The sequence below is a fragment of the Lissotriton helveticus genome, chromosome 1_1 (genome assembly GCF_964261635.1).
Source record: "Lissotriton helveticus chromosome 1_1, aLisHel1.1, whole genome shotgun sequence".
In the NCBI taxonomy this organism is placed as follows: Eukaryota; Metazoa; Chordata; class Amphibia; order Caudata; family Salamandridae; genus Lissotriton; species Lissotriton helveticus.
In genome coordinates, this window is record NC_136057.1 from 1,040,549,756 (window position 1) to 1,040,571,509 (window position 21,754).

General features: G+C 40.8%; 1 protein-coding gene across 2 annotated transcripts in view; it reads right to left on the reverse strand.

Annotated features, from left to right (window-relative positions):
* The window catches only part of SBF1 (SET binding factor 1), a 1,592,200-nt gene that overhangs the window by 1,255,315 nt on the left and 315,131 nt on the right, over positions 1-21,754 (reverse strand). For both annotated transcript variants that reach the window (XM_078677863.1, XM_078677862.1), the window contains exon 5: positions 274-384. In XM_078677863.1, coding sequence (XP_078533989.1) covers positions 274-384 — 111 coding nt within the window. The remainder of the gene's footprint in view (positions 1-273; positions 385-21,754) is intronic.

A 21,754-nucleotide genomic window follows, 5' to 3' on the forward strand; every position in this document is an offset into this window, starting at 1 on the left:
TGAGTTCTTGAACACAAGAGAGCAGAACTACCAAGCTCCTCTTACTACAGCAAAAACAATTGTATAAGCGCTCTTCTCACTGGACAGGCACTTGCCATGTATCTTCTCCTAGCATCCATTGATAGCAGTGGACTGTTGAAATCAAGATCCACTCTTTTTAAGTGGATACATGTTTTTTCTATGATCTGGGAAATACACAGGGTTAAATGAACATTAAAGTAAGCAACAACTGACATGTCCAATAATAAGATGTTCAAAGAAGTGATAAACTACCTGGGAACCTCCAGTGATGGGAATAGTGCATGTTAAGAGGTTTCCAATCACAGTCTCCAGCGACGCACTCAAACCATCCACATAGATAGTATAAATCAGACCTAGGGAATTCTGGAGAAAAGAGAAGTTATCATTTTATGAGCAGCAAAAAGTGACCAACAAAGTGAGCAATACTGAGCCACAGCCTCCTCCAGATGTGGGTTTACCAACTGCGAATCGGCATCCAGTAAAAATGGGTTACATTTTTCCACCTACAATTTCAGGTCTGGAAACATTAACCCTCTCTTAGAAAGGTGGAGAGGCATTCCCCTAGGGATACCGCTTCGCCTAACTCTTAATGAGGGCAAAAGTGTAATTCTGAAAGTCACAGTATGTCAAGCATCACAACAAGTGTTACTCTGTGTGGCAAGTAATAGCAAGTGTTAAACCAGGTGTATGTAAGTGCAGTCCCATTAGGTGTTCCAATATACAGAATGCCATGCTGAATTTGTAAATTGCAAAATCTCATGCTTCCAGGGAAAGGAAATGAAAAACAGTACATGCGAGCAATACAGTTTTGCCTGCATGCAGAGACTGAACTACAGAGCCTCTCATGCCTTAGATGACGAGATACTCAAGGCAAATGTTAAGCATTGCATGTAAAAAACAATGTATTTACATGGCTGAAACAGAAGAAAATGTAGTGAAAATAAATATAAAGCTATATTACATAGGAAACATATGTATCAAGCTAGGAACAAAGGTACAAGTCAGCACATAGCAAGGAGAATACCTTAAATATCAGAAAGTCAGCTGTGCAAAGACTTTGCTTTTCCTCAAATAGTAATGGTAGGAGGGGAGTGTCCAAGTGTTGAGGAAGAGGGATGGGTGCAAGGGGAGAGTGAATACAGATGTTTAAAAAGAAAGTGTAGATAGATAGATAGATAGATAGATAGATAGATAGATAGATAGATAGATAGATAGATAGATAGATAGATAGATAGATAGATAGATAGATAGATAGATAGATAGATAGATAGATAGATATCCTACTGGCCATAGCTAGGACCAACTTTTCCCAAAGACAAACCGCTTTTTATTTTGATAATAATTTTGGCTCTGTTTGATGAATCTTAATGACATTTTTACAAAAAGTGAAATACTTTGCATACTTCTGCACTGAATGTTTCAGGGTGATTCATCAAGCTGCGGCTGAAAAGAAAGGGGGGGGGGGGGGTTCCGAAAACGATTTTTCCCTATACAATGTGTATGGGTATTTAGAAATTTTTAGACATGACTACAGGCTGAACCGCTGAACGGATTTACACCAAATTTGGCAGAAAGTTAGCTCTTGGCCTAGAAAGAGCACTTTTTGTAATTTGATATAAATCTGCTCTGCAATTTTGTGCCTTGTTTTCGAGGCCTTTGGTAATGGGCGTGTGAGGGTTTTTAGTTGCTTTCTCTGCTTTCTTTTCGGCGTCCTTGATCATGCTTTTCGTGGTACGCCTCTTCTCAGCATCCCCTTCGAGGATCTCGACATCCGATCCTCCGTGTGTTGATCCTGCGGTCGCCGCCTGTTCGTCTTCATTGCTTGAGAGGCCCGAGTCCCTCAGCGATACTTGCTGCTTCAGGCTGACGAGCATAGCTGTGTGCTATCTACGGGGCTTGAGAGGTTTCAACACGAATACAGTGCAGGCCTCACAGTCCTTATCCTGATGATCCCTAGGCTGGCAGAGGTTTACAGACATGTGGAGCGTGTTGCGCAAACTTCTGGTGGCAATTTGGGCAAAACTTGAAAGGGGTATTTTCCATGGCCCCTTCCTTGCCTCATTTCGGTCCATCTGCACCATTGTTGCTCCAACTGGGTCCCTCGATGGGGAAAGGTGGCCGAAGGTCTCGCTCCATCTTTGGTGCCTTCTTGATCGATGTAGAATGTTTTTGTCTCCTAAAATCCTAAATGTTTTCAGGGATTTCATCCAAAAATTCGGAGTCTCTTCCCTTGCTTCCAGACCCAACGGTGCAAAAAGAATCTGAAGATGGCTACCGCGCACAGGAGCTTTCGGGGCACCGGCTGATGTTACACAAGGGATGGACCTAGCACCAAATGGTGGTCGAAGAAGCCCATGCGAGGAAAAAAAATGGGGGGAAATAGAGACAATTCCGGACCCAGCCACTAGATAGTGGAATAATGCACAGAACGTGAATCAGGAAAAGGATTCATGCTGCAAAACTTTATATATCTATGTTTATGTTTGGGAAATTTGTTAAGGGCACGTATACCGAAAGGTCTGTTGGCGCTGAAGGGGAGGGAGGAACTTCCTGAGAGCTACTAGCAATAGGCTAGAGAGAACAGCCATGTTTTCAGATTTTTCCTGGAGTTGGTGTACTCAGGAGTAAGTCTAATGTCTATTGGCAGGGACTTCCATAGATTGGGGCCAAGTACAGAGAAACGGGAGCCACCCGTTCTCGTGCGCTTGAATCTTGGAATCGTCAGCATAGACATCGAGGGCGATCTGAGATTCCGTTTGGGTCGATACCTAGAGATCTTAGCAGCAATGAATTTAGGCCCTTCTCACAGAGGGTGTTGAAGATAATGCAATCTGTCAAAAGCGGATCCACTTGTATATGACTTTACGTAAAAAAAAAAAAACATTCACTGGGGAAAAAAAGGTTACAGGGACGGTATAGATAGGCACGAACACACAAGCATAACAGGTATAGTTATAGTTCTACTTATCTGAAGAAACTGTGACACACGCCGTTAAGTAACTTTAGGCCACACGTTTCAATTTCCTAACTTAAGTATAACTATAACTGCTGAATTTCTCTGGTTTTGTGTGGATAAAATATAAACCTAACGAGAACGCCCCTGCAACCTTTGTTTTTTTTCAGTGTCAGTCAGTCAAATACACTTTATTCGATTTGTTAAAATTATAAAAGGCATAAAATGTACATACATGCATAAAAACAAGCAATTCATAAATTTACAAACTCGGTGTAAGGCCTTGTAAACAGATACACTGCAGTTAGTAAAGATAAAATCAGCATAGAAAATACAGTTGATTAAGATGATACATTAAGTGGCGCATGTTTTGTCTTGATTCTAATTGCCGCCACTAGAAAACTGGCCACGCAATAAATGATGCGGGTGTTACTCAACAACTGGAGGTAAGTTAATGCGGGCCTGACTTGAATAAAGCCGGCCTCTCTCAGAATTGGTAACAGATATTTTTTCCGTATGCCCGCGTAAAACCCGCAAAACATGATGAAATGCATGGTATCTTGTTGGGAAAATTTATCGCAGTTACAAGGTGGGCCCCCTTCTGGTTTAGCCCATGATTGGTAGTTACCCAGGGAAAAATGGATCAGATTGAATCTAAATTTAGTCAATAAAAATCTGTGAAAGGGTTTGGTTACAATTTTAAGATATGGCTCGAGTGAGGGGGAAATTATTAACATGGAGTGCAGTCTCACTGTTGGTTTCACAAATTCCTGCTCCTCACGAGCCAATCTAGCCCTATCTAGAAAATGATTCTTGATCCAGTTAACATCCTCCCTCCTAATGCTAGATGGTGACAGAAAGAGTTCCGGGCGTCCTAACTGTGTGTAGGCATTTCTCAGATATTCCAACCAGGGTATTTTATTTGCGTAATCCAGTGCCATGACATCAGTCAGGATAGCGTGGTTCAGAGTTAATTCTGGATTGAGACATGTTTTTGCCCAGAATGTTAGTGGGGCCAGTTTCAGCCTATCTGTAATGCAGTCCAGGCCCACCTCAGAATGGATCGAAAAGGTGGGGGTGGACTTGGGAACGGACAAAAGGTATCTCAAAAACCAGTTTTCCACTCTTTGGATCTTATCTTGAGATACATAACCCCACAGAAATGAGCCATAAGTGGCGATTGGGATACATTTGGTGTTATAGACTTTTAAGAGAGCCTCCATGGGCCTGGCCCCTAGCCTTTTTGAAAAACCCATAAGGGCTGACGTGGATCGAGCCACAGATATGCTCTTAGCCTTAATTTGGGGGGGCCACGACCCCCTCTCATCAAAAAGGACCCCCAAATAAGGAAAAGCTGCAAACCTGGAAACCACCTCGCCCTTGCAAACAAAGGTTTTAGATTTGGACTTACTTCTATGGTGGCCAACCACCATCGAATGGGATTTTTTAGCATTAATCTTTAAATCTAGCCGATCCATAAAAGCCCCTAATAGGTCCAACAGTCTCTGGAGTCCGATGCCGGTACGCGCTAATAATACTGCGTCGTCCGCGTATAGGAGAGCCGGTATTTTAGCATCTCCTACACGCGGAACGACTCGTACACCTACCCTCCCTGGTGACCCTAACCGTGGCAAACAGCTCCTGGTGAAGGGACACCATGAAATTGACAAGTGACGAGTCAATCCCGATCTCCAATAGGATTGACCACAACTTAGCCCTGTTTACTAAATCGAAAGCCGAGGAGAGGTCCATAAAGGCCAAAAATAACGACCCCTCCTTGGCTACCGTGTATTTAGAAATTAAAAGGTGCAGGTTAGAACATTGGTCCAGGGTGCCTCTTTTCTCTCTAAACCCATATTGTATGTTATGTTATGTTATAAGTGTTTATATAGCGCACGGCTGCCCCAGCCAAGGGGCGTCCCGGCGCTAGCTGTCTGTGTCCAAAGGAGATTGCTGAAAATGCAGACTATAGATGGTATAACATAACTAACAGAAGAGATGGGTTTTAAGAGCTTTTCTGAAGGGTAAAAGATCCTTCATTCCGCGGATCTGAGCTGGAAGTTCATTCCAAAGCTTTGCTGCAAGGTAGCTAAATGAGCGACCGCCCATTCGACTCAATTTGATGTGAGGTATAGTGACCAAATTCTGTCCCTCCGACCGTAGAGAGCGTCTAGGAACGTAGGATGAGAGGAGCGGCGCAGCATGGGGGGGGACCCAAGTTTCAAAATTTTAAAAGCGAGACATAGGGTTTTAAAATGAATCCTCTGTTCTACAGGGAGCCAATGTAGACTCCTGAGATTAGTAGTGACAGATTTGTGGCGGGGAAGACCAGTCAAGGCTCTTGCGGGGCATTTTGAACTAGCTGCAGTCTAGCTTTCTCAGCTACGTTAGCTCCTAGCAGCAAGGAGCCAGCGTAGTCCAACTGCGAGAGAATAGCTGATTGTACCACCAGTTGGCGAGTATGATGGTCAAAATATTTTAAAATGGGTCGTGGGTTTCGTAGGATGCCAAAGCAAGTGGCCACTACTTTTTTAGTATGATGGACAAAATTCAGAGCAGAATCTATCCATACTCCTAGATTTTTTACCACATTTTTTGGCACAGGAGGTTGGTCCAGAGTCTCAGGCCACCAATTAGTCCCCCAGGCTGTTGTGTCTTTACCTAATAGCAGGACTTCCGTTTTACCAGCGTTAAGTTGGAGGTAGTTTGATGACATCCAGCTGGTGATATCTGCGAGAGACTGTTTAAAATTCTGCGCACTCAGGCCTCTCTCGCCTTTTAGTGCTACCACCAGCTGGGTATCGTCGGCATAGGACACAAGTGAAAGCCCGTGCTTCCTAGCTACCTCTGCCAATGGAAGGACATAAACATTGAACAAGGTGGGGCTGACAGCAGACCCCTGGGGTACTCCCTGTTCAATGGGACATTCCTTGGAGAGATACGGTGGAGTAGAGACCCTGAAGGATCTGTCTGACAGGAAGGCCTCGAACCAGCTAAGGGCCTGATCAGATACCCCTACTTCCTCTAGTCTGGACTATGTTTGAAAGACCCCCACTACTCTCTATACTGGCCTTTAGCTTGATTAGCTTGAGCAATAAGACTCTGCCTAGTATCTTAAACGCAGAGTCTAGGAGGGATATGGGCCTATAGCACGCCGGGTCATCACGCTGCCCCTTTTTAAAGATCGGCAAAATGATTGAGGTGGCCCAGGTGGTAGAAAAAGTGTTAACATTTGTTAACACCTTTGCCCAAAGTTTCGGTGAGGATCTGTAAAGGTCTGCCGGTACGCCATCCGGCCCCGGCGCCTTGTTTTTCGAGGTCTCTAGGATTGCTTTCTCCACTTCGTCATAACTGAAGAGTAGAGGAGCAGACATGGGGGCCACCGGTGAACAGCATTGGGTGCCAAAATCTGTGTCACCATAAACTTCTTTAAAGTGAAGAAGCCATTTATCGTCAGGGAAAACGCAGTCCATGACCGTGTTATCTAGGTATGAGAAAAAGGGCAGATTAATTGTGGCCCAGAACTGACTGCTATCGCGCAGTACATCTATTGAAAGTAGTTTTTCCCATGCTTCATTTTTTATGCCGTTTTTCCTGCCGCTGATGGTTAGCTTATAATCCTTCCTCAAATTAGCGATAACAACCTTGTCTCTCGGGGTAGATATCAATGCTTGTTTTAGTGCCCTATGGGCTTTTGAACAATTAGAGTCAAACCATTTATGGGGCTTGTTACCTCTTTGGCTAGAATAGGTTGTCACATCATTTGAGATTTGTGCGCATATTAACTCAAAGGCCCCCATGATTTCTGAGTTGGTGGCTTTTTGATCCTGACAGATCGCTAAGTTACCCTCGATTTTGGGGAGTAATTTTTCAATAAAGCTTTCGGGGACCACCTTAGCCCACTTAAGCCTTCTCCCTTGGTCAGTGGGTACTAGGGCAGACCCCAATTGGGAGAAACAAGACTTATTACCCATGGGGTCGCCCCAAACCAACTCAAGGAACACCGGGTTGTGATCACTATATATCGAGACAATTACTTTGTACGTCACAACCCTATGTAAGATACCAGGGGTCAAAAAGAAATAGTCTAATACTGAGCAATGGTCGGTACCCTTATAAGTACGAAATCTTGCCCCCCCCCTCTGTGTTAATCGGTTCAAATATATTAAAATTGGCCTCTCCTGACTTTGTATGCTCAAAATGGGGGACCATCGCGCCTGATGGTCCCTCATGCTCTCCTGTGTAGCATAAATCGCTACAGGGGTGAATGTTAAAGTCACCCATTAAAATGAGCTCGAAGTTAGTGTGATTATTTAGACTGAGATTAGATTAAAAAAATTCCAGGGAGACAATGTGTTCGTTACCATCGATCCTATCCCAGGAGTTGTAAAAATTAATTAGAATAAGTATGCGGTTAGGGGAAACTGCCCATTCCACAATTAAAGGATTTGGTGAACATGTCTCAATCATGTTTAGTGCCCCCATGAGTTTTAACGAAAAAAGGGACACAAGGCCACCCTTTGCTCTGCCCACAATGCTTGGGGTGGCCGGAACGGCAAAGCTAGTAAAGCCATCCAGCCAGAAACTAGGGGAAGGGTACCACGATTCTTGAATGGCAATAATATCGTAGCTGGCAATGAAATCAACCCAAGCTGTGTCTGACCTTTTTCCTCTGATGCCGGCTACATTCCAGCTAATGATTTTGCAGGCCGCTGTCACATCGGGGTTGGAAACCCCATGCGTGGCAAGCGTCGTTGTGGCTAGCTGTCAGTCAATTTCCTCTATGTCTGAGAGAGGGGAGAATCGGTTGCTCAGAACCGGCTCGAGCCCCACGCCAGATGTGTGAGCTGTCTGGGGGTGGAATGCCGTCAGGACGAGTTGACCCCCCTTTGTGGGATGCGGGCGTGAGTTCCCACCTGAACTTACACCTCCTGGTACTGAGCTCCGGCCCCTCCCTGCCATGCCTGGGCGACGTGCCCCATAATGTATGTCTGGGGGCGGGTAGTGTATGTCTGGGGGCTGGTAGAAAAAACCCAGGGGAACCGGTCTCATTTTGCCTGCTTCTGAGATCTCCGAGCCATCCCAGAACAATCTGTCAGCCAAATCGGAGCTGTCAAAATGTACTATGACGCAGTCCCCCTCTATGGTCTTAGTGCAATTTCCAATCCAGCCCACCCTTCTTGCCATGATAATCCTGTTAGAAATGTTCGTTCCTCCACTGCAAGTCAGCGCACCATTGTCTAGCCTTGTATAGAAGGTCAGACATGGGTTCGGACTCTCCCTTTTCAAGTGGGGTGGCTCTAGTGAATATGGCAACTAAGGGGGCGGCCTCCAGAGGCAAATCTAATTTTAGTTGGCAACCCCTTACCCGTGTACTGATAGCTGGACAATGTGAATGTGCGGGGCTGTCTAGGGGGCCTAGATTGGAATGAAAAGTATCTAAGTTGCTAGGAGCTATGCAAGGGTCCCGGATCCTGAAGTTATCTAAGGCCACCCCATTACTTGTCAGCATTGATTCAGAAGGTCCAGCTACATCGTTTACTCTATTGCCTAAGGAATCCACGACCACCTTGTGGGGTTCCTGGACTAGGGCTTGTTTGTTGACCAATGTATCGATAAGGGCACATTTCTTTAATAGGCCAGCGAGGCAAATGTTCAAAGTCTCTACAATGTCTTTCGCTAAACCCAATAACAGGGGTTCAATGCGGGCAATAAACAAGGCCTCTAACAGGTCACAAAGGTTATCCTTCGACGCGGATGCAATGTTTGAAACACGTTCTGTCTGCCTTTTTTCTCCTTTTTGTGTTCATCTTTGGCTCGTGACCAGTCACCTGAGTCTGCTGTAACAAAGGCAGAACAGGGGAATTACGCGTTTCGGGAATAGCCTTCCCTTTCTCACGAGGTACTCGTGAGAAAGGGAAGGCTATTCCCGAAACGCGTCGAGTGAAGGCTCTGGAATAAATCCGGTTTTGAACACTTATGCTGGCCTGGACTTCGTTCTTTGAAAACGTGAACGTGTGTGTTTGATATATATATATATATATATATATATATATATATGTTGCAAACAAAGGATTCCGGGAGACATGGAATTCAGGCGAGCCCACAGCAGTTGCAGCAAAGGTTGGTTTATTTTTGGCAGAAAAGACGACGCGTTTCGACCATGTATGTATGTATGTATGTATGTATGTATCTATATATATATATATATATATATATATATCTGTGTGTGTGTATATATGTATATATGTGTGTATATATATATTACCTACAGGCGATAGCCAGTAGGTATATATAGTTAGGATTGTTTTCCATAGGGAAATCGCAACATTCTATTGGGAATAACTTTGGCGCCGGTTGAGGAATCTTCCTGAAATTTTCCTTAACTTTGCCTCGCGGCGCTCCGCTCCTTCCCTGAAAGTTTGGAGGGGATTCGTCAAGCGGGGGCCGAGATAAAAGGGGGGTCCCAAAACGTGTTTTCCCCATGTTAATTTCCATAGGGCGGTTGGACTCACTTTTAGCCCGAACAGCTGAATGGTTTTCCACCAAACTTGGCAAAATTGTAGGGACTGGTAGCCCGATGTGCCTTTGCTATGTCTCAAGATATGTGCTCCAGTGGTTTTTACGAAAATTAACTTTGAAAAAATATATATTGGGCTACATTGGGCTATATATATGTTAGAGCCCAAATGTAGCCCAATGTAGCCCAATGTAGCCCAAAGATAGCCACCAGAGACAAAAAAAAACAAATGTAGCCCAAATATCAGCCAGATGTAGCCCAACTATAGCCCAATGACAGAATGTCCCAGAGTGTTCTAAAGAACAACTAGAACGCTAACAGTCTTACTTATGACAAAAGTATGGCACACCTGAAGTCATCTTGATTGGAATAAAGTGTTAACACTTAAAACATTTAATTTGCAAAGGAACAAAATGAGGGGGTTCATTTTGCCATAGAAATTATGATTAGTGCGGAAGAAAGAAAAATTAGGGCACATTTTGAGTGACTTCTCAAATCCTCTTATATTTCATTAGAAAAATTCTGATATGCAGTCTCCCAAGATGGCCAGCAGAGACAGAAGAGCCCAAATGTAACCCAAATATCAGCCAGATATAGCCCAACTATAGCCCAATGACAGAATGTCCCAGAGTGTTTTAAAGAACAACTAGAACGCTAACAGTCTTACTTATGACAAAAGTATGGCACACCTGAAGTCATCTTGATTGGAATAAAGTGGTAACACTTAATACATTTAATTTGAAAAGGAACAAAATGAGGGGTTTCATTTTGCCATAGAAATTTTATATATATATATATATATTCACTGAAAAAACCATAGGTTACAAACAAGTTATAGTTAGGAATTTGCATTTAAAAAACCTTTGAAATTCACTGAAAAAACCATAGGTTTCACACCAGTTATAGTTAGCTGGAAATTTTACTCGCATAAAACCATTGAAATTCCCACGTTATAGTTAGTTGGACTCACTATAACTTGCACGTCTGCAATGCACTGCTGATGACGTCACATATTACATCACTCATGCATATATTTAAATATTTAAACATTACTCGCTAATATATGTATTCACTAAGATACACTTAAGTAACCAGTTAACCAGTCAATTTTATTTTTTTTAAACTGAAAAAACCATAGGTTTCAGGCCTTATATAGTTAGGAATTAGCATTTAAAAAACCTTTGAAATTCACTGAAAAAACCATAGGTTTCAGGCCTTATATAGTTAGGAATTAGCATTTAAAAAACCTTTGAAATTCACTGAAAAAACCATAGGTTTCAGGCCTTGTATAGTTAGGAATCAGCATTTAAAAAACCTTTGAAATTCACTGAAAAAACCATAGGTTTCAGGCCTTATATAGTTAGGAATTAGCATTTAAAAAAACCTTTGAAATTCACTGAAAAAACCATAGGTTTCAGGAGTTATATAGTTAGGAATTCGTTTTTAAAAAACCTTTGAAATTCACTCAAAAAACTATAAGTTTTACTGGTGTTATAGTTAGCTGGACATTTTACTCATACAAAACCAATGAAATTGCTCCTATATAGTTAGTTGTACTGTTGTTATTGTTATTGTTATTGTAGTTTTGTATCGCGCCTAATCACCTACAGGTCTCTAAGCGCTTGGAAAAGATGGTAACAGACAGTAACTTAACAAAATGGACGCATTAGCCGAGACTAGATTATACTGTACTCAGGCTTCTACTGAACAATAGCGTTTTTAGGCTCTTCCTAAATCGTAGCAGATTTTCTTCCCCACGCAGCACCCCAGGCAGGCTGTTCCATAGCTGGGGGACTAACACTGAAAAGGCTCTCCCTCCCTTGGTCACCAACCTGTAACGGGGACAGATCAGTAGCTGGGAGTCTGAGGACCGAAGTGTTCTCATAGGGCAGTACCGTTGCAGGCGATCTTTAATGTAGGTTGGGGCCTTGCCATAAATTGCCTTATGAGCTATACATAGGCTCTTAAATTCCACTCTTTCTTTAATGGGGAGCCAATGCAGGCTTTGTAGTAGGGGAGTAGCTTTAGATCTCCTCGGGAGTCTAAAAATCAGCCGAGCAGCGTCATTCATTATGACCTGAAGCCTACTGGTCAGGGTTTTGGGTAAGCCAAGGTAGAGAACGTTACCATAATCAACTCTGGAGATGATGGTAGCTGCTACTATTGATCGCATCATGGGTTGTGGGAGGACAGGAGCTAGCTTCCGCAATTGCCGAATGATGTTTGTGCAGCTGCCCACAACCGACGAGATCTGAGGGGCCATTGACAGATCACCATCCAGCTTGATCCCCAAGCTTTTAACAGACGGACTTGGTTTCGGAGCAGAGCCTAACTCCGTAGGCCAATAGAGGTCACACCAAGGTGAGGTAGTGGATGAAATCACTAATACCTCAGTCTTGTCAGGGTTGATTTTTAACAGATTATCTGTCATCCATTGTACTGTGAACCTCAAGATGTTCTGAGCCTGGAGTTGTGCGGCCATAGTGTCATCGACACTTAACAGCAGTTGCGTGTCGTCCGCGTAGTTAAAGACTTTACAGCCCATAGTGGCCAGAGAAACAATCAACGGTTGCAGGTAGAGGTTAAATAGAAGCGGGGACAGGGCAGACCCCTGTGGTACCCCGCACTCTAGTATCCCCGTCTCAGATGTTTCATCCCCCAGTTGTATCTTTTGGGTCCTTCCTGTAAGGAAAGATTGCAACCATTGAAAGGCCAGGCCCCTAATCCCAAAGTCCTTCAGTCTTTCCAAGAGCAAGGCATGGCTGACAGTGTCGAACGCCGCTGATAAGTCCAACAGAATCAGGGCGCTCGGTTTCTTACAGTCAGCCATGCCTCTTAGTTCGTCCAGCACCGAGAGCATCACCAACTCGGTGCTGTGATGAGCTCGGAAACCTGCCTGTCGCTCATGGAGTAGATGATAAGATTCCAGATAGAGGGACAGGGATTTCAACACATGCTGCTCAAGAATTTTTGAAAGAAAAGGCAGCTGGGAGATAGGTCTGTAATTCTTTAGCACCGCAGGATCCGACCCAGGTTTTTTCAATAGGGGTCTTACACGCGCCTCCTTGAGTTCAGCCGGTAAATACCCCGTGTCCAAGGATCTGTTAAGGAGGGAGATGATACATCCCTCCAATAAGGGGCACGCAACACGGAAGATCTCAGGTGGGCATAGATCGGCAGGGGAGCCGGATTTGATTTTACCCATCAGCTGTTCCAAAATCAGTGCATCCATCTCTGGGAACACTTCAAAGGAGCAGTCACTCACATTCTTAGATGCTGATACCATAGCAGTGCCCGTTACTACCCCATTCTTTATTTCCTGGATGATGATCTTCACCTTTTCCAAAAAGTAGGCCTGAAAGGTGTTGCCATCAATGGGGGCCTTGGAGTTATCTGTTTTTTTACTCAGCTCTGCCAGTATTTTAAAGGTCTCTTTCTGAATATTAGCTGCCTTACTTAGGCGGGACTCAAGGTATTCCGCTTTGGCTTGGGTCATAAGATTTTTATATTGGTTGAGGGAGGCTTTATAAAATTTCCTGTCCGTGTCCTGCTTAGTTCTTAGTACTAACTATATTTCGCGCACCCGCAATCCACTGCTGATGATGTCACATATTAGATCATTCTTGACATGGTCAGTGACATCACTGATGACATCTCAAATGACATCACTGATGACATCATCCACGTGACAATCACATACACCTTTTCATACACTATTACAATTTTTCATCACTGTTTGTAAAATACAGAGTATCATATTTAAATCCATTGTCACAGCAATACAAGTATCTAAAAATCCACTCAGTGATTCATAGATGTATACACACATCTAATCACTTACCTATGGATTCACTCATACATGCTGTCAATGAACAATAGAACACTATCAAAAATACTTATACATCTATATCGACATTAAACAACAGCACGCATCCTATTCACATATGAAGTCATCCTACTCACTTATGCAAACAATGGATCATACTTACATATTTACTTAGCAAAACACTTATACAAACACCACTTCTTCTATTCATTTAGATAGTAAGTCATACTTAGTGAATTATAAAATCATTATTACAACTATACAGTTATCCATACAGTCACTCACACAATCATTGTGTCTTATGTATACTTATTTATATACAACAACTGACACATACACTGCCTTTTATTTTTCTAGTTTGTTGGACCTGTACCTTTGAGAAATATATTTGCTCATCACCACACCCATAAAGAGATTCCCTCACCCAAACTGTTAGAACATGTAGTTTTAACTTCATATATCTACTGAATCAACTATTCACACATCTTTGGACAGTCACACACCCCCCACCAAACCACACACACTTTCACACTCCCATACAAATACTCAGTTAACTAATCAATAACTAATATAGACTTTCACATAGCTAGTAACCAACTGTAGAATCAGTTTACACAACAACTGACAAAGTGATACAGATATTCACACACTATCCACTATATTTAGTGAGATATTATAAATTGGTCAAGTAAACAGTCAATTACACTGCTACTAAATCCTCCATCCAACTATTTATTTATATATATCCACTCATTCTTCAATGTAAATTGCTATATATATAATGCATATTTAAATAACGAAGCAAACCACATTCACTGGATGATGTCATCAGTGATGTCATCAGTGATGTCATTTGAGATGTCATCAGTGATGTCACTGACCACGTCATGAATGATCTAATATGTGACATCATCAGCAGTGGATTGCGGGTGCGCGAAATATAGTTAGTACAACTAACTATATAGGAGCAATTTCATTGGTTTTGTATGAGTAAAATGTCCAGCTAACTAAAACACCACTAAAATGTATAGTTTTTTGAGTGAATTTCAAAGGTTTTTTAAAAACGAATTCCTAACTATATAACTCCTGAAACCTATGGTTTTTTCAGTGAATTTCAAAGGTTTTTTTAAATGCTAATTCCTAACTATATAAGGCCTGAAACCTATGGTTTTTTCAGTGAATTTCAAAGGTTTTTTAAATGCTGATTCCTAACTATATAAGGCCTGAAACCTATGGTTTTTTCAGTGAATATATATATTTATATATATATATATATATATATATATATATATATATATATATATATATATATATATATATATATATATATATATATATATATACACACACACATATATATATATATATATATACATATACACACACACACATATATGTGTGTGTGTGTGTATGTGTGTGTATATGTGTATATATGTATATATATATGTATATATATATATATATATATATATATATCTGTATGTTTATATTTATATATAGACATAGGTGTGTCTGTGCAACAAAACAAAGGAGGTCTTGGCTTATTTACGAGTCAGCTCCCTCCTATTTGGTATAAACAAATCCTTCTAACCCTTCCCTGAAAAGGTGCAGACACCACTGGCTGCTTAAAATTGCTCTTTCATTTTAAAAGTCCACTGTGACGCCTTTCGGCTGTATCCACACATGCATGAAAATTCAGATATATAAAACATACTATACTCCATAACCGTACTCCAAAGTGCCTTCTATATAAATAAAAGCTTTGGTTAAAAAAAAAAATAGTTTTGCTAATGTTAAAACATTGAATACCGTGTTTCAATTTTATCTAAGGCAAAGCGAACACTTAAATGTGTTACTAAATCATCAATAAATAGTTTCATATTGTGCTCCTATATTGTATTTAGCATACAGTACATGCCCAGGTTCTACCTAATACCAAAGATACACAAAGGTATATTACCAACTCCGGGCAGACCAATCATCTCTGCCATTGGCAGCATGGCAGAACATTTGATTACTTTTTGCAAGAGTTGGTGATGAAGTTACCTACTTTTATCAAAGACACAGGGGATTTTTTGAAAAAAAATCAAGTATATCCCATGGACACCAAATTCTTTACTTACAACATTGGATATAAAAGCTCTTTATGCGAGCATTGAACACCAAACTGCTCTCAAAGCATAAGAATATTTTTGGGGAACGAGACCTCTCCACTGTTATAAACATAACAAAATGATTTTAGATTTTATAACTTGGTGTCTCTATAACAACTACTTTATCTTTGGTAAAGATGTATACTTGCAGAAGAGGGGTGTTGCCATGGGGGCCGGCTTTTCCCCCAGCTATGCGTGCTTGCACGTCGGCTGGTGGGAGAGGTGGGTCCTCATGGGTGAGCACCTCCAAACATTTTTGGAGCATGTTACCTTATGGGTTCGTTATATTGATGATGTGTTTTTAATTTGGAAGGGCGATGAAGAGAGTGCTAGAATGTTTGTTTCATGTCTCAATATCAATTCAGTTAATCTAAAATTCACCTCGAACATCAGCAGAGACCAAGTAGATTTTTTAGACGTCAAAGTATTCTCTAATGATAAACTTTCCACAACCCTTCATAGAAAAGCAACAGCTGGGAACTCTACCTTACATATGAGTAGTGCCCACCCACGTCATGTTATCGATAACATACCTTATGGCGAACTACTTCGCCTTAAACGAATCTGTAGCAGTGAAGCGGAATTCAGCAAATGCTCCTCTGAAGCAGTTGCCAGATTCAAAGCCAGAGGCTACAATGATAAAATACTCAAGAAGGCAATCAATAAAACTAAGCAAAGAACGAGAGAATCACTGTTCTTACCCAAACCAGTTGCAACATCAGGTTCATTACAGCGTTCAGTTGCCAAGAAAGAGAAATTAGAGCAATACTGACCAAAAGTTGGCCCATTCTTATGACAGACAGTGTTCTGTCATCTCAACTCCCCGGTAATCCCATTGTCACATTTCGTAGAGGTCCTTCCATGAGAACTTTGGTGTCCAAACCTTTCCCTGAATTACCTGCTAGCACTTCTTGGTTTAAACCCCGGATGGGGTTTTTCAAGTGTTCATTATGCAGAGCCTGCAAGTTTGGGATAAACACCACCCATTACAGTACTCTATTTAGCACGGTTCCGTTGTCCATTAAAGGCAATTACAACTGTAAAACGAAGTATGCTGTATATGTTCTGGGGTGCACCTGTGGCCTGAGATATGTTGGCAGCACCAGGCTACAGGTGCATGCCAGAATATTGCAGCATATTCGTGCAATTGTTAACGACAGTTCCTACCCTGTTGCGAGACACTTCAAAAAGTACACACAATAACAACTTACAGTGTCTTACGTATTTTGTACTTACCTCTGTACCAAAATCTAGAAGGGGAGGTGACAGGGACAACTTGCTTCGACAACTAGAATCCAAGATGATACTAGAATTGGATAGCAAGGTTCCCAATGGACTTAACACCACGGAGGACCTTTACCATTTTCTATAGGGCTCTATAGAAGATGCGGGGAAGGCGTTATCCGAAGAATAGCTTTGGGCAGATACTCTCTATATATACTATTCCCTGTTTTTTGAGCCTCCCTTACCTACATTATCTGTATTCTGTGACATTATGTATTTTCGTAAATTATCACATTTATCTTATTCTTTAAGAAAAATTATATATCTTTTCTTCTTCACAATGTGGTAATACAGCTTAGGTTTATTAAATCCAGCTGTATAGGTATTTTTTGATTTTCCCATGGTATACCTTGTGCATTTCCCATATTTACTATGATTGCCACTATTTCTATCTAATTACTTAGTTACAGGGTTGTTCAGGCTCTATATAAATTTGGGGCTGCCATCTAATATAGATGTGCCCAGCAGTTATATAATCAATTGACTGTTTATTTCCAATTTATTCAGCACTTGATTACATAAGATCTACACTGTGTGAGTTAACCTGTTTACATTGCCATATTTTGCACATTCCATTCATGGAAGTAATAGTTCTCAGGAATTATTGTATTTAATCTGCTATGCGATAGTTTGCACATTAACTTTATGCTGCTATACATTCATACTGTGTGTTTTTGATTTATCAAGTACTGTTAGTAATAAGTCTTTTATTACCCGTATTCATTTAAGGCATTTATGCAGTTATATACATTATCTGTTGGAAAGTATATAATTAGAAACAACTTTGTTTAAATAGTGGTACCAAGTTATATATTTATTTATATAATTTCTCTATATGTATATGGGATTCCTTTTCTTTCATGGCACCATGTTCACTTCCAAAGTGTGTCATTTATGTTTGTTAGTCACATGGTGTACCTCACAGCATATAAGAATAAGGCATTTGCATTTTATTGTGATCAAGGGCATCCGCCCGAAACGCGTCATACTGTCGTTTTGAAACTGGTGCAATAAATCATCTTGCCTTACTTTTGGATTCGCTGGTCTTTGTTCGCCACTGGCTGGAGGTTCAAGATCGTGTGTTTGGATATGTTTGGATATATATGGATATATATGGATATATATATATATATACATATATATATGTCCAAACAGCACCTTCGTGAGAAAAGCGCAGGAGCCTCAGTTGGGGACATCAAGGGGGTCATTTATTTTCACAGAATTCGGCGAATGCATTTCGGCATAACAATGCCTTCCTCAGCGCCATAAGAATCCAGGAGGTGTTTCATCGAGGCGCTACCAAGTTCCTGCTGCCTATAATGGCCGTGTGACCCAGGCTCCGCCCACAATGTAATCAGCCCACCTGTTGCAGTTCTTGGCGTAGTCCTTGACTGCAACTCCCAGGATGCAACATCGAGATCCCAGGTGGGTGCTGGCGTGGAATATCAACCCAGTGGTCGGGCGGGTGGCAGGAGTAGCCCAAGATGAATTCTGTATCCCCTGCTTAAGGTAAAAACAATGTGCCTCCTCGGGTCCCCAGACCGCTTTAACCCCATATGTACAGGTCCAAATGTCAGCGGGGGAAAAAATGTCAATGCACTCCACCCAAGACGAAGAACAGTGTCTTCGCAACCGCGTTGTCTTTTCCTGCACAGCGAGGCGGGCCCAGACCATACCAGTCCATAGTACACAAAACGCCGAAGCAGCGCCAGAAGGGTCCAGGCCAACTTGAAAAACGGGGGCTTCCCAATGCGTGTCTGGCAACACGCAGCAAAATGTCCAAACAGCACCTTCGTGAGAAAAGCGCAGGAGCCTCAGTTGGGGACATCAAGGGGGTCATTTATTTTCACAGAATTCGGCGAATGCATTTCGGCATAACAATGCCTTCCTCAGCGCCATAAGAATCCAGGAGGTGTTTCATCGAGGCGCTACCAAGTTCCTGCTGCCTATAATGGCCGTGTGACGCAGGCTCCGCCCACAATGTAATCAGCCCACACATATATATATATATACACATATATATATATACACATATATATATACACACATATATATATACACACATATATATATATATATATATATATATACATATATATATATATATATATATATATATATATATATATATATATATATATATATATATATATATATCTTTATGTTTATATTTATATATAGACATAGGTGTGTCTGTGCAACAAAACAAAGGAGGTCTTGGCTTATTTACGAGTCAGCTCCCTCCTATTTGGTATAAACAAATCCTTCTAACCCTTCCCTGAAAAGGTGCAGACACCACTGGCTGCTTAAAATTGCTCTTTCATTTTAAAAGTCCACTGTGACGCCTTTCGGCTGTATCCACACATGCATGAAAATTCAGACATATAAAACATACTACACTCCATAACCGGACTCCAAAGTGCCTTCTATATAAATAAAAACCTTTGGTTAAAAAAAAAAATAGTTTTGCTAATGTTAAAACATTGAATACCGTGTTAAAATTTTGTCTAAGGCAAAGCGAACATTTAAATGTGTTACTAAATCATCAATAAATAGTTTCATATTGTGCTCATATATTGTATTTAGCATACAGTACAACAACCATCAATGCTCATTGACAATTTGATTATTCTATCTCGCTAGCAAGAACTATATCCCAATTGTGTGCTATCATTACTGCATCCCCTTCATTTAGTTATTCTGGAAAAGTCCCCCATAATTTTAATATAAGTATATCTAATACTCACATTCTCATTCATTTGGTTGCTGTGGACAAGTGTCTATATTTCTAATATTACTATAATCACAAAATATCTTAATATTCACTTTAGCAACCGAAACACATTTATTAAAATGCAGCTTATTATCTCTTATTCTCATGTTTTACATGAGCTCAAGCTCCTAATACTAAGGATGTACTGTTTAAATATTTTTACAGAAGGTCTGTAAATCCTTATCTGTGTTGGGGCAATATGTGATTTTGCTGTTAACCTATATTATGTACCGGTATTCACGCTTTCTGAGCAGTTTTGTTTGTCTCCTCCCCTAATATTTTTGGAGAAACAGTCAATCACGCAGTATATCTAAGTTCTTTATCATTACTACAATGTACTTGTTGAAAATTGCGAGCTACAGGTTATGCCTATCCCCTGTTCTTTATTACGTTTATGTGCTACAGTACCCTTTTATGCACTTATAAGGTAGTACTCACTACATAGACCAAACTGCAGGAGCATTTCAATACATAAACAACAAAATCACTCTTGCAATGAAAACATCTTTTAATTTTTCTGTGCTTTTTTTCTCCAAATGGTAAGGAAACATCTCTTTTGTTAGTTCCATATTTACACGCTTAGCATTTGTTACATTTCTTGAACCCTGGACAATTTTGTATCCACATTTTCGGACTGCTCTTTACCAACATGTCTTTTATCGCTCTAGCTCACCTAAAACTGATCTCTGGTTTCTTAGGGACAAGGCCTCCTAGTACTGGATCATTGTTTATCACATACTAATACATCTTCATAATCTTAATATTCCTTCCTCTCTAGAAAAACACACACACACACTACTTGAAAGTTGGCAAATAAGGTTAGCATTTTGTCTGTAAGGAATCACAGTAACAAGTGGATAGAAAAATTCCTGTTGAAAACCAAAGACGAAAGGTGGTCAAGAAAGAAAAAGACCAAAACTAACTATGAATGTCAAATCCATTGGAATATTATTTGGGATATCATTTAGACAGGCTTTTTTAATTCTATACCAACTCTTTCAAGCCCAGTGTAGAGATGCCCTCCCTAAAGAAATCTAGAGGAGAACTTTCTTCCATGTAAAACCACCATCCAAAATCACAACTCTCATATTTTAAAAAGACACTCCAACAATGTATTTATTTATCTGGCTTGCTATCCATTGCTCATACTTCAGTATTCTGTGCTCTCTGCAATCTGATTTTCAGAAGCTCTATGGTTACTCCTGTGGCTGAATTCCTTACGTCAGACTACTACAACCCTCTCCTCTATGCTTATTCTTCACAATCTTCAATTTACAATGAGGATGGAATCATTCATTTCACCAACAGCCACAACAGCACCTTTCCAAGCCCTTGATGTTGGGAAAATTCACTAATGCTTCCCGGAGCAAATCACGGATTAACACTTTTGAGGAGTACTACAAAAGTAGGTAGGTAAGACTACCCCAGTGCTACTTTTCTGGATAAAGTAACAGGATTAGCTATAAAAAAATTCTAAACAGTTTTATGTATAGTAGATGTTGCCCTCGTTCGTTTATGGATTGAGTCCCGTTGTTACATACAGCCACATTGGTAGAAAGTGTAAACACAATTCCTCTGTTTTGCACCACAAGTTTCCTTATCACAGAATATCCAACTTGAGACCATAATTACAAATTTACATCCTATTTAAATGGACAGCCAAGGCGTGTTTCATTCTATAGAAAAGAGCGCAAAGGCTTGTCGCAAGGCTGTGAGCACTTAAAACAAAGAAACCCATAAAATGCAAAGCAACTGTAACATACAGAATTGAGATTGCTAATTACTGTCACCCAGTCTTTGAGTAGATTGCAAAGTGTTAAAACTATGTAATACAATAACAATATTGACTGTGAAGCTATATACGTATATAATAGTGGTAATGACTTGCTAAAAAGCTTGTTTGCATCATTAGTGTAGTCTGGATGTTGAATTATGATTTCTTAACTTCAAGAACCATGTGTTTATCATTATCAACATGATCTATGTATGTCTTCGTGACCTGCTGGCTTTGGCAGGGCTTTCTGCAGAGGGACAAAAAAAGTGGACATATCATGTCATTCAGTAGACACTAGCATGCGTGATGGAGTATGCGCTTGCCTGTTGATTGGCAAAGGTGCAATTTTCTTGTCTTTTTTTCGTTACATTTCCTGATCCAAGATGGGAAGCGCCAATTAAAGCTGTGGACAGGCTGGGGGGAGGATGTAGCAACACAGAGCATGTCTTA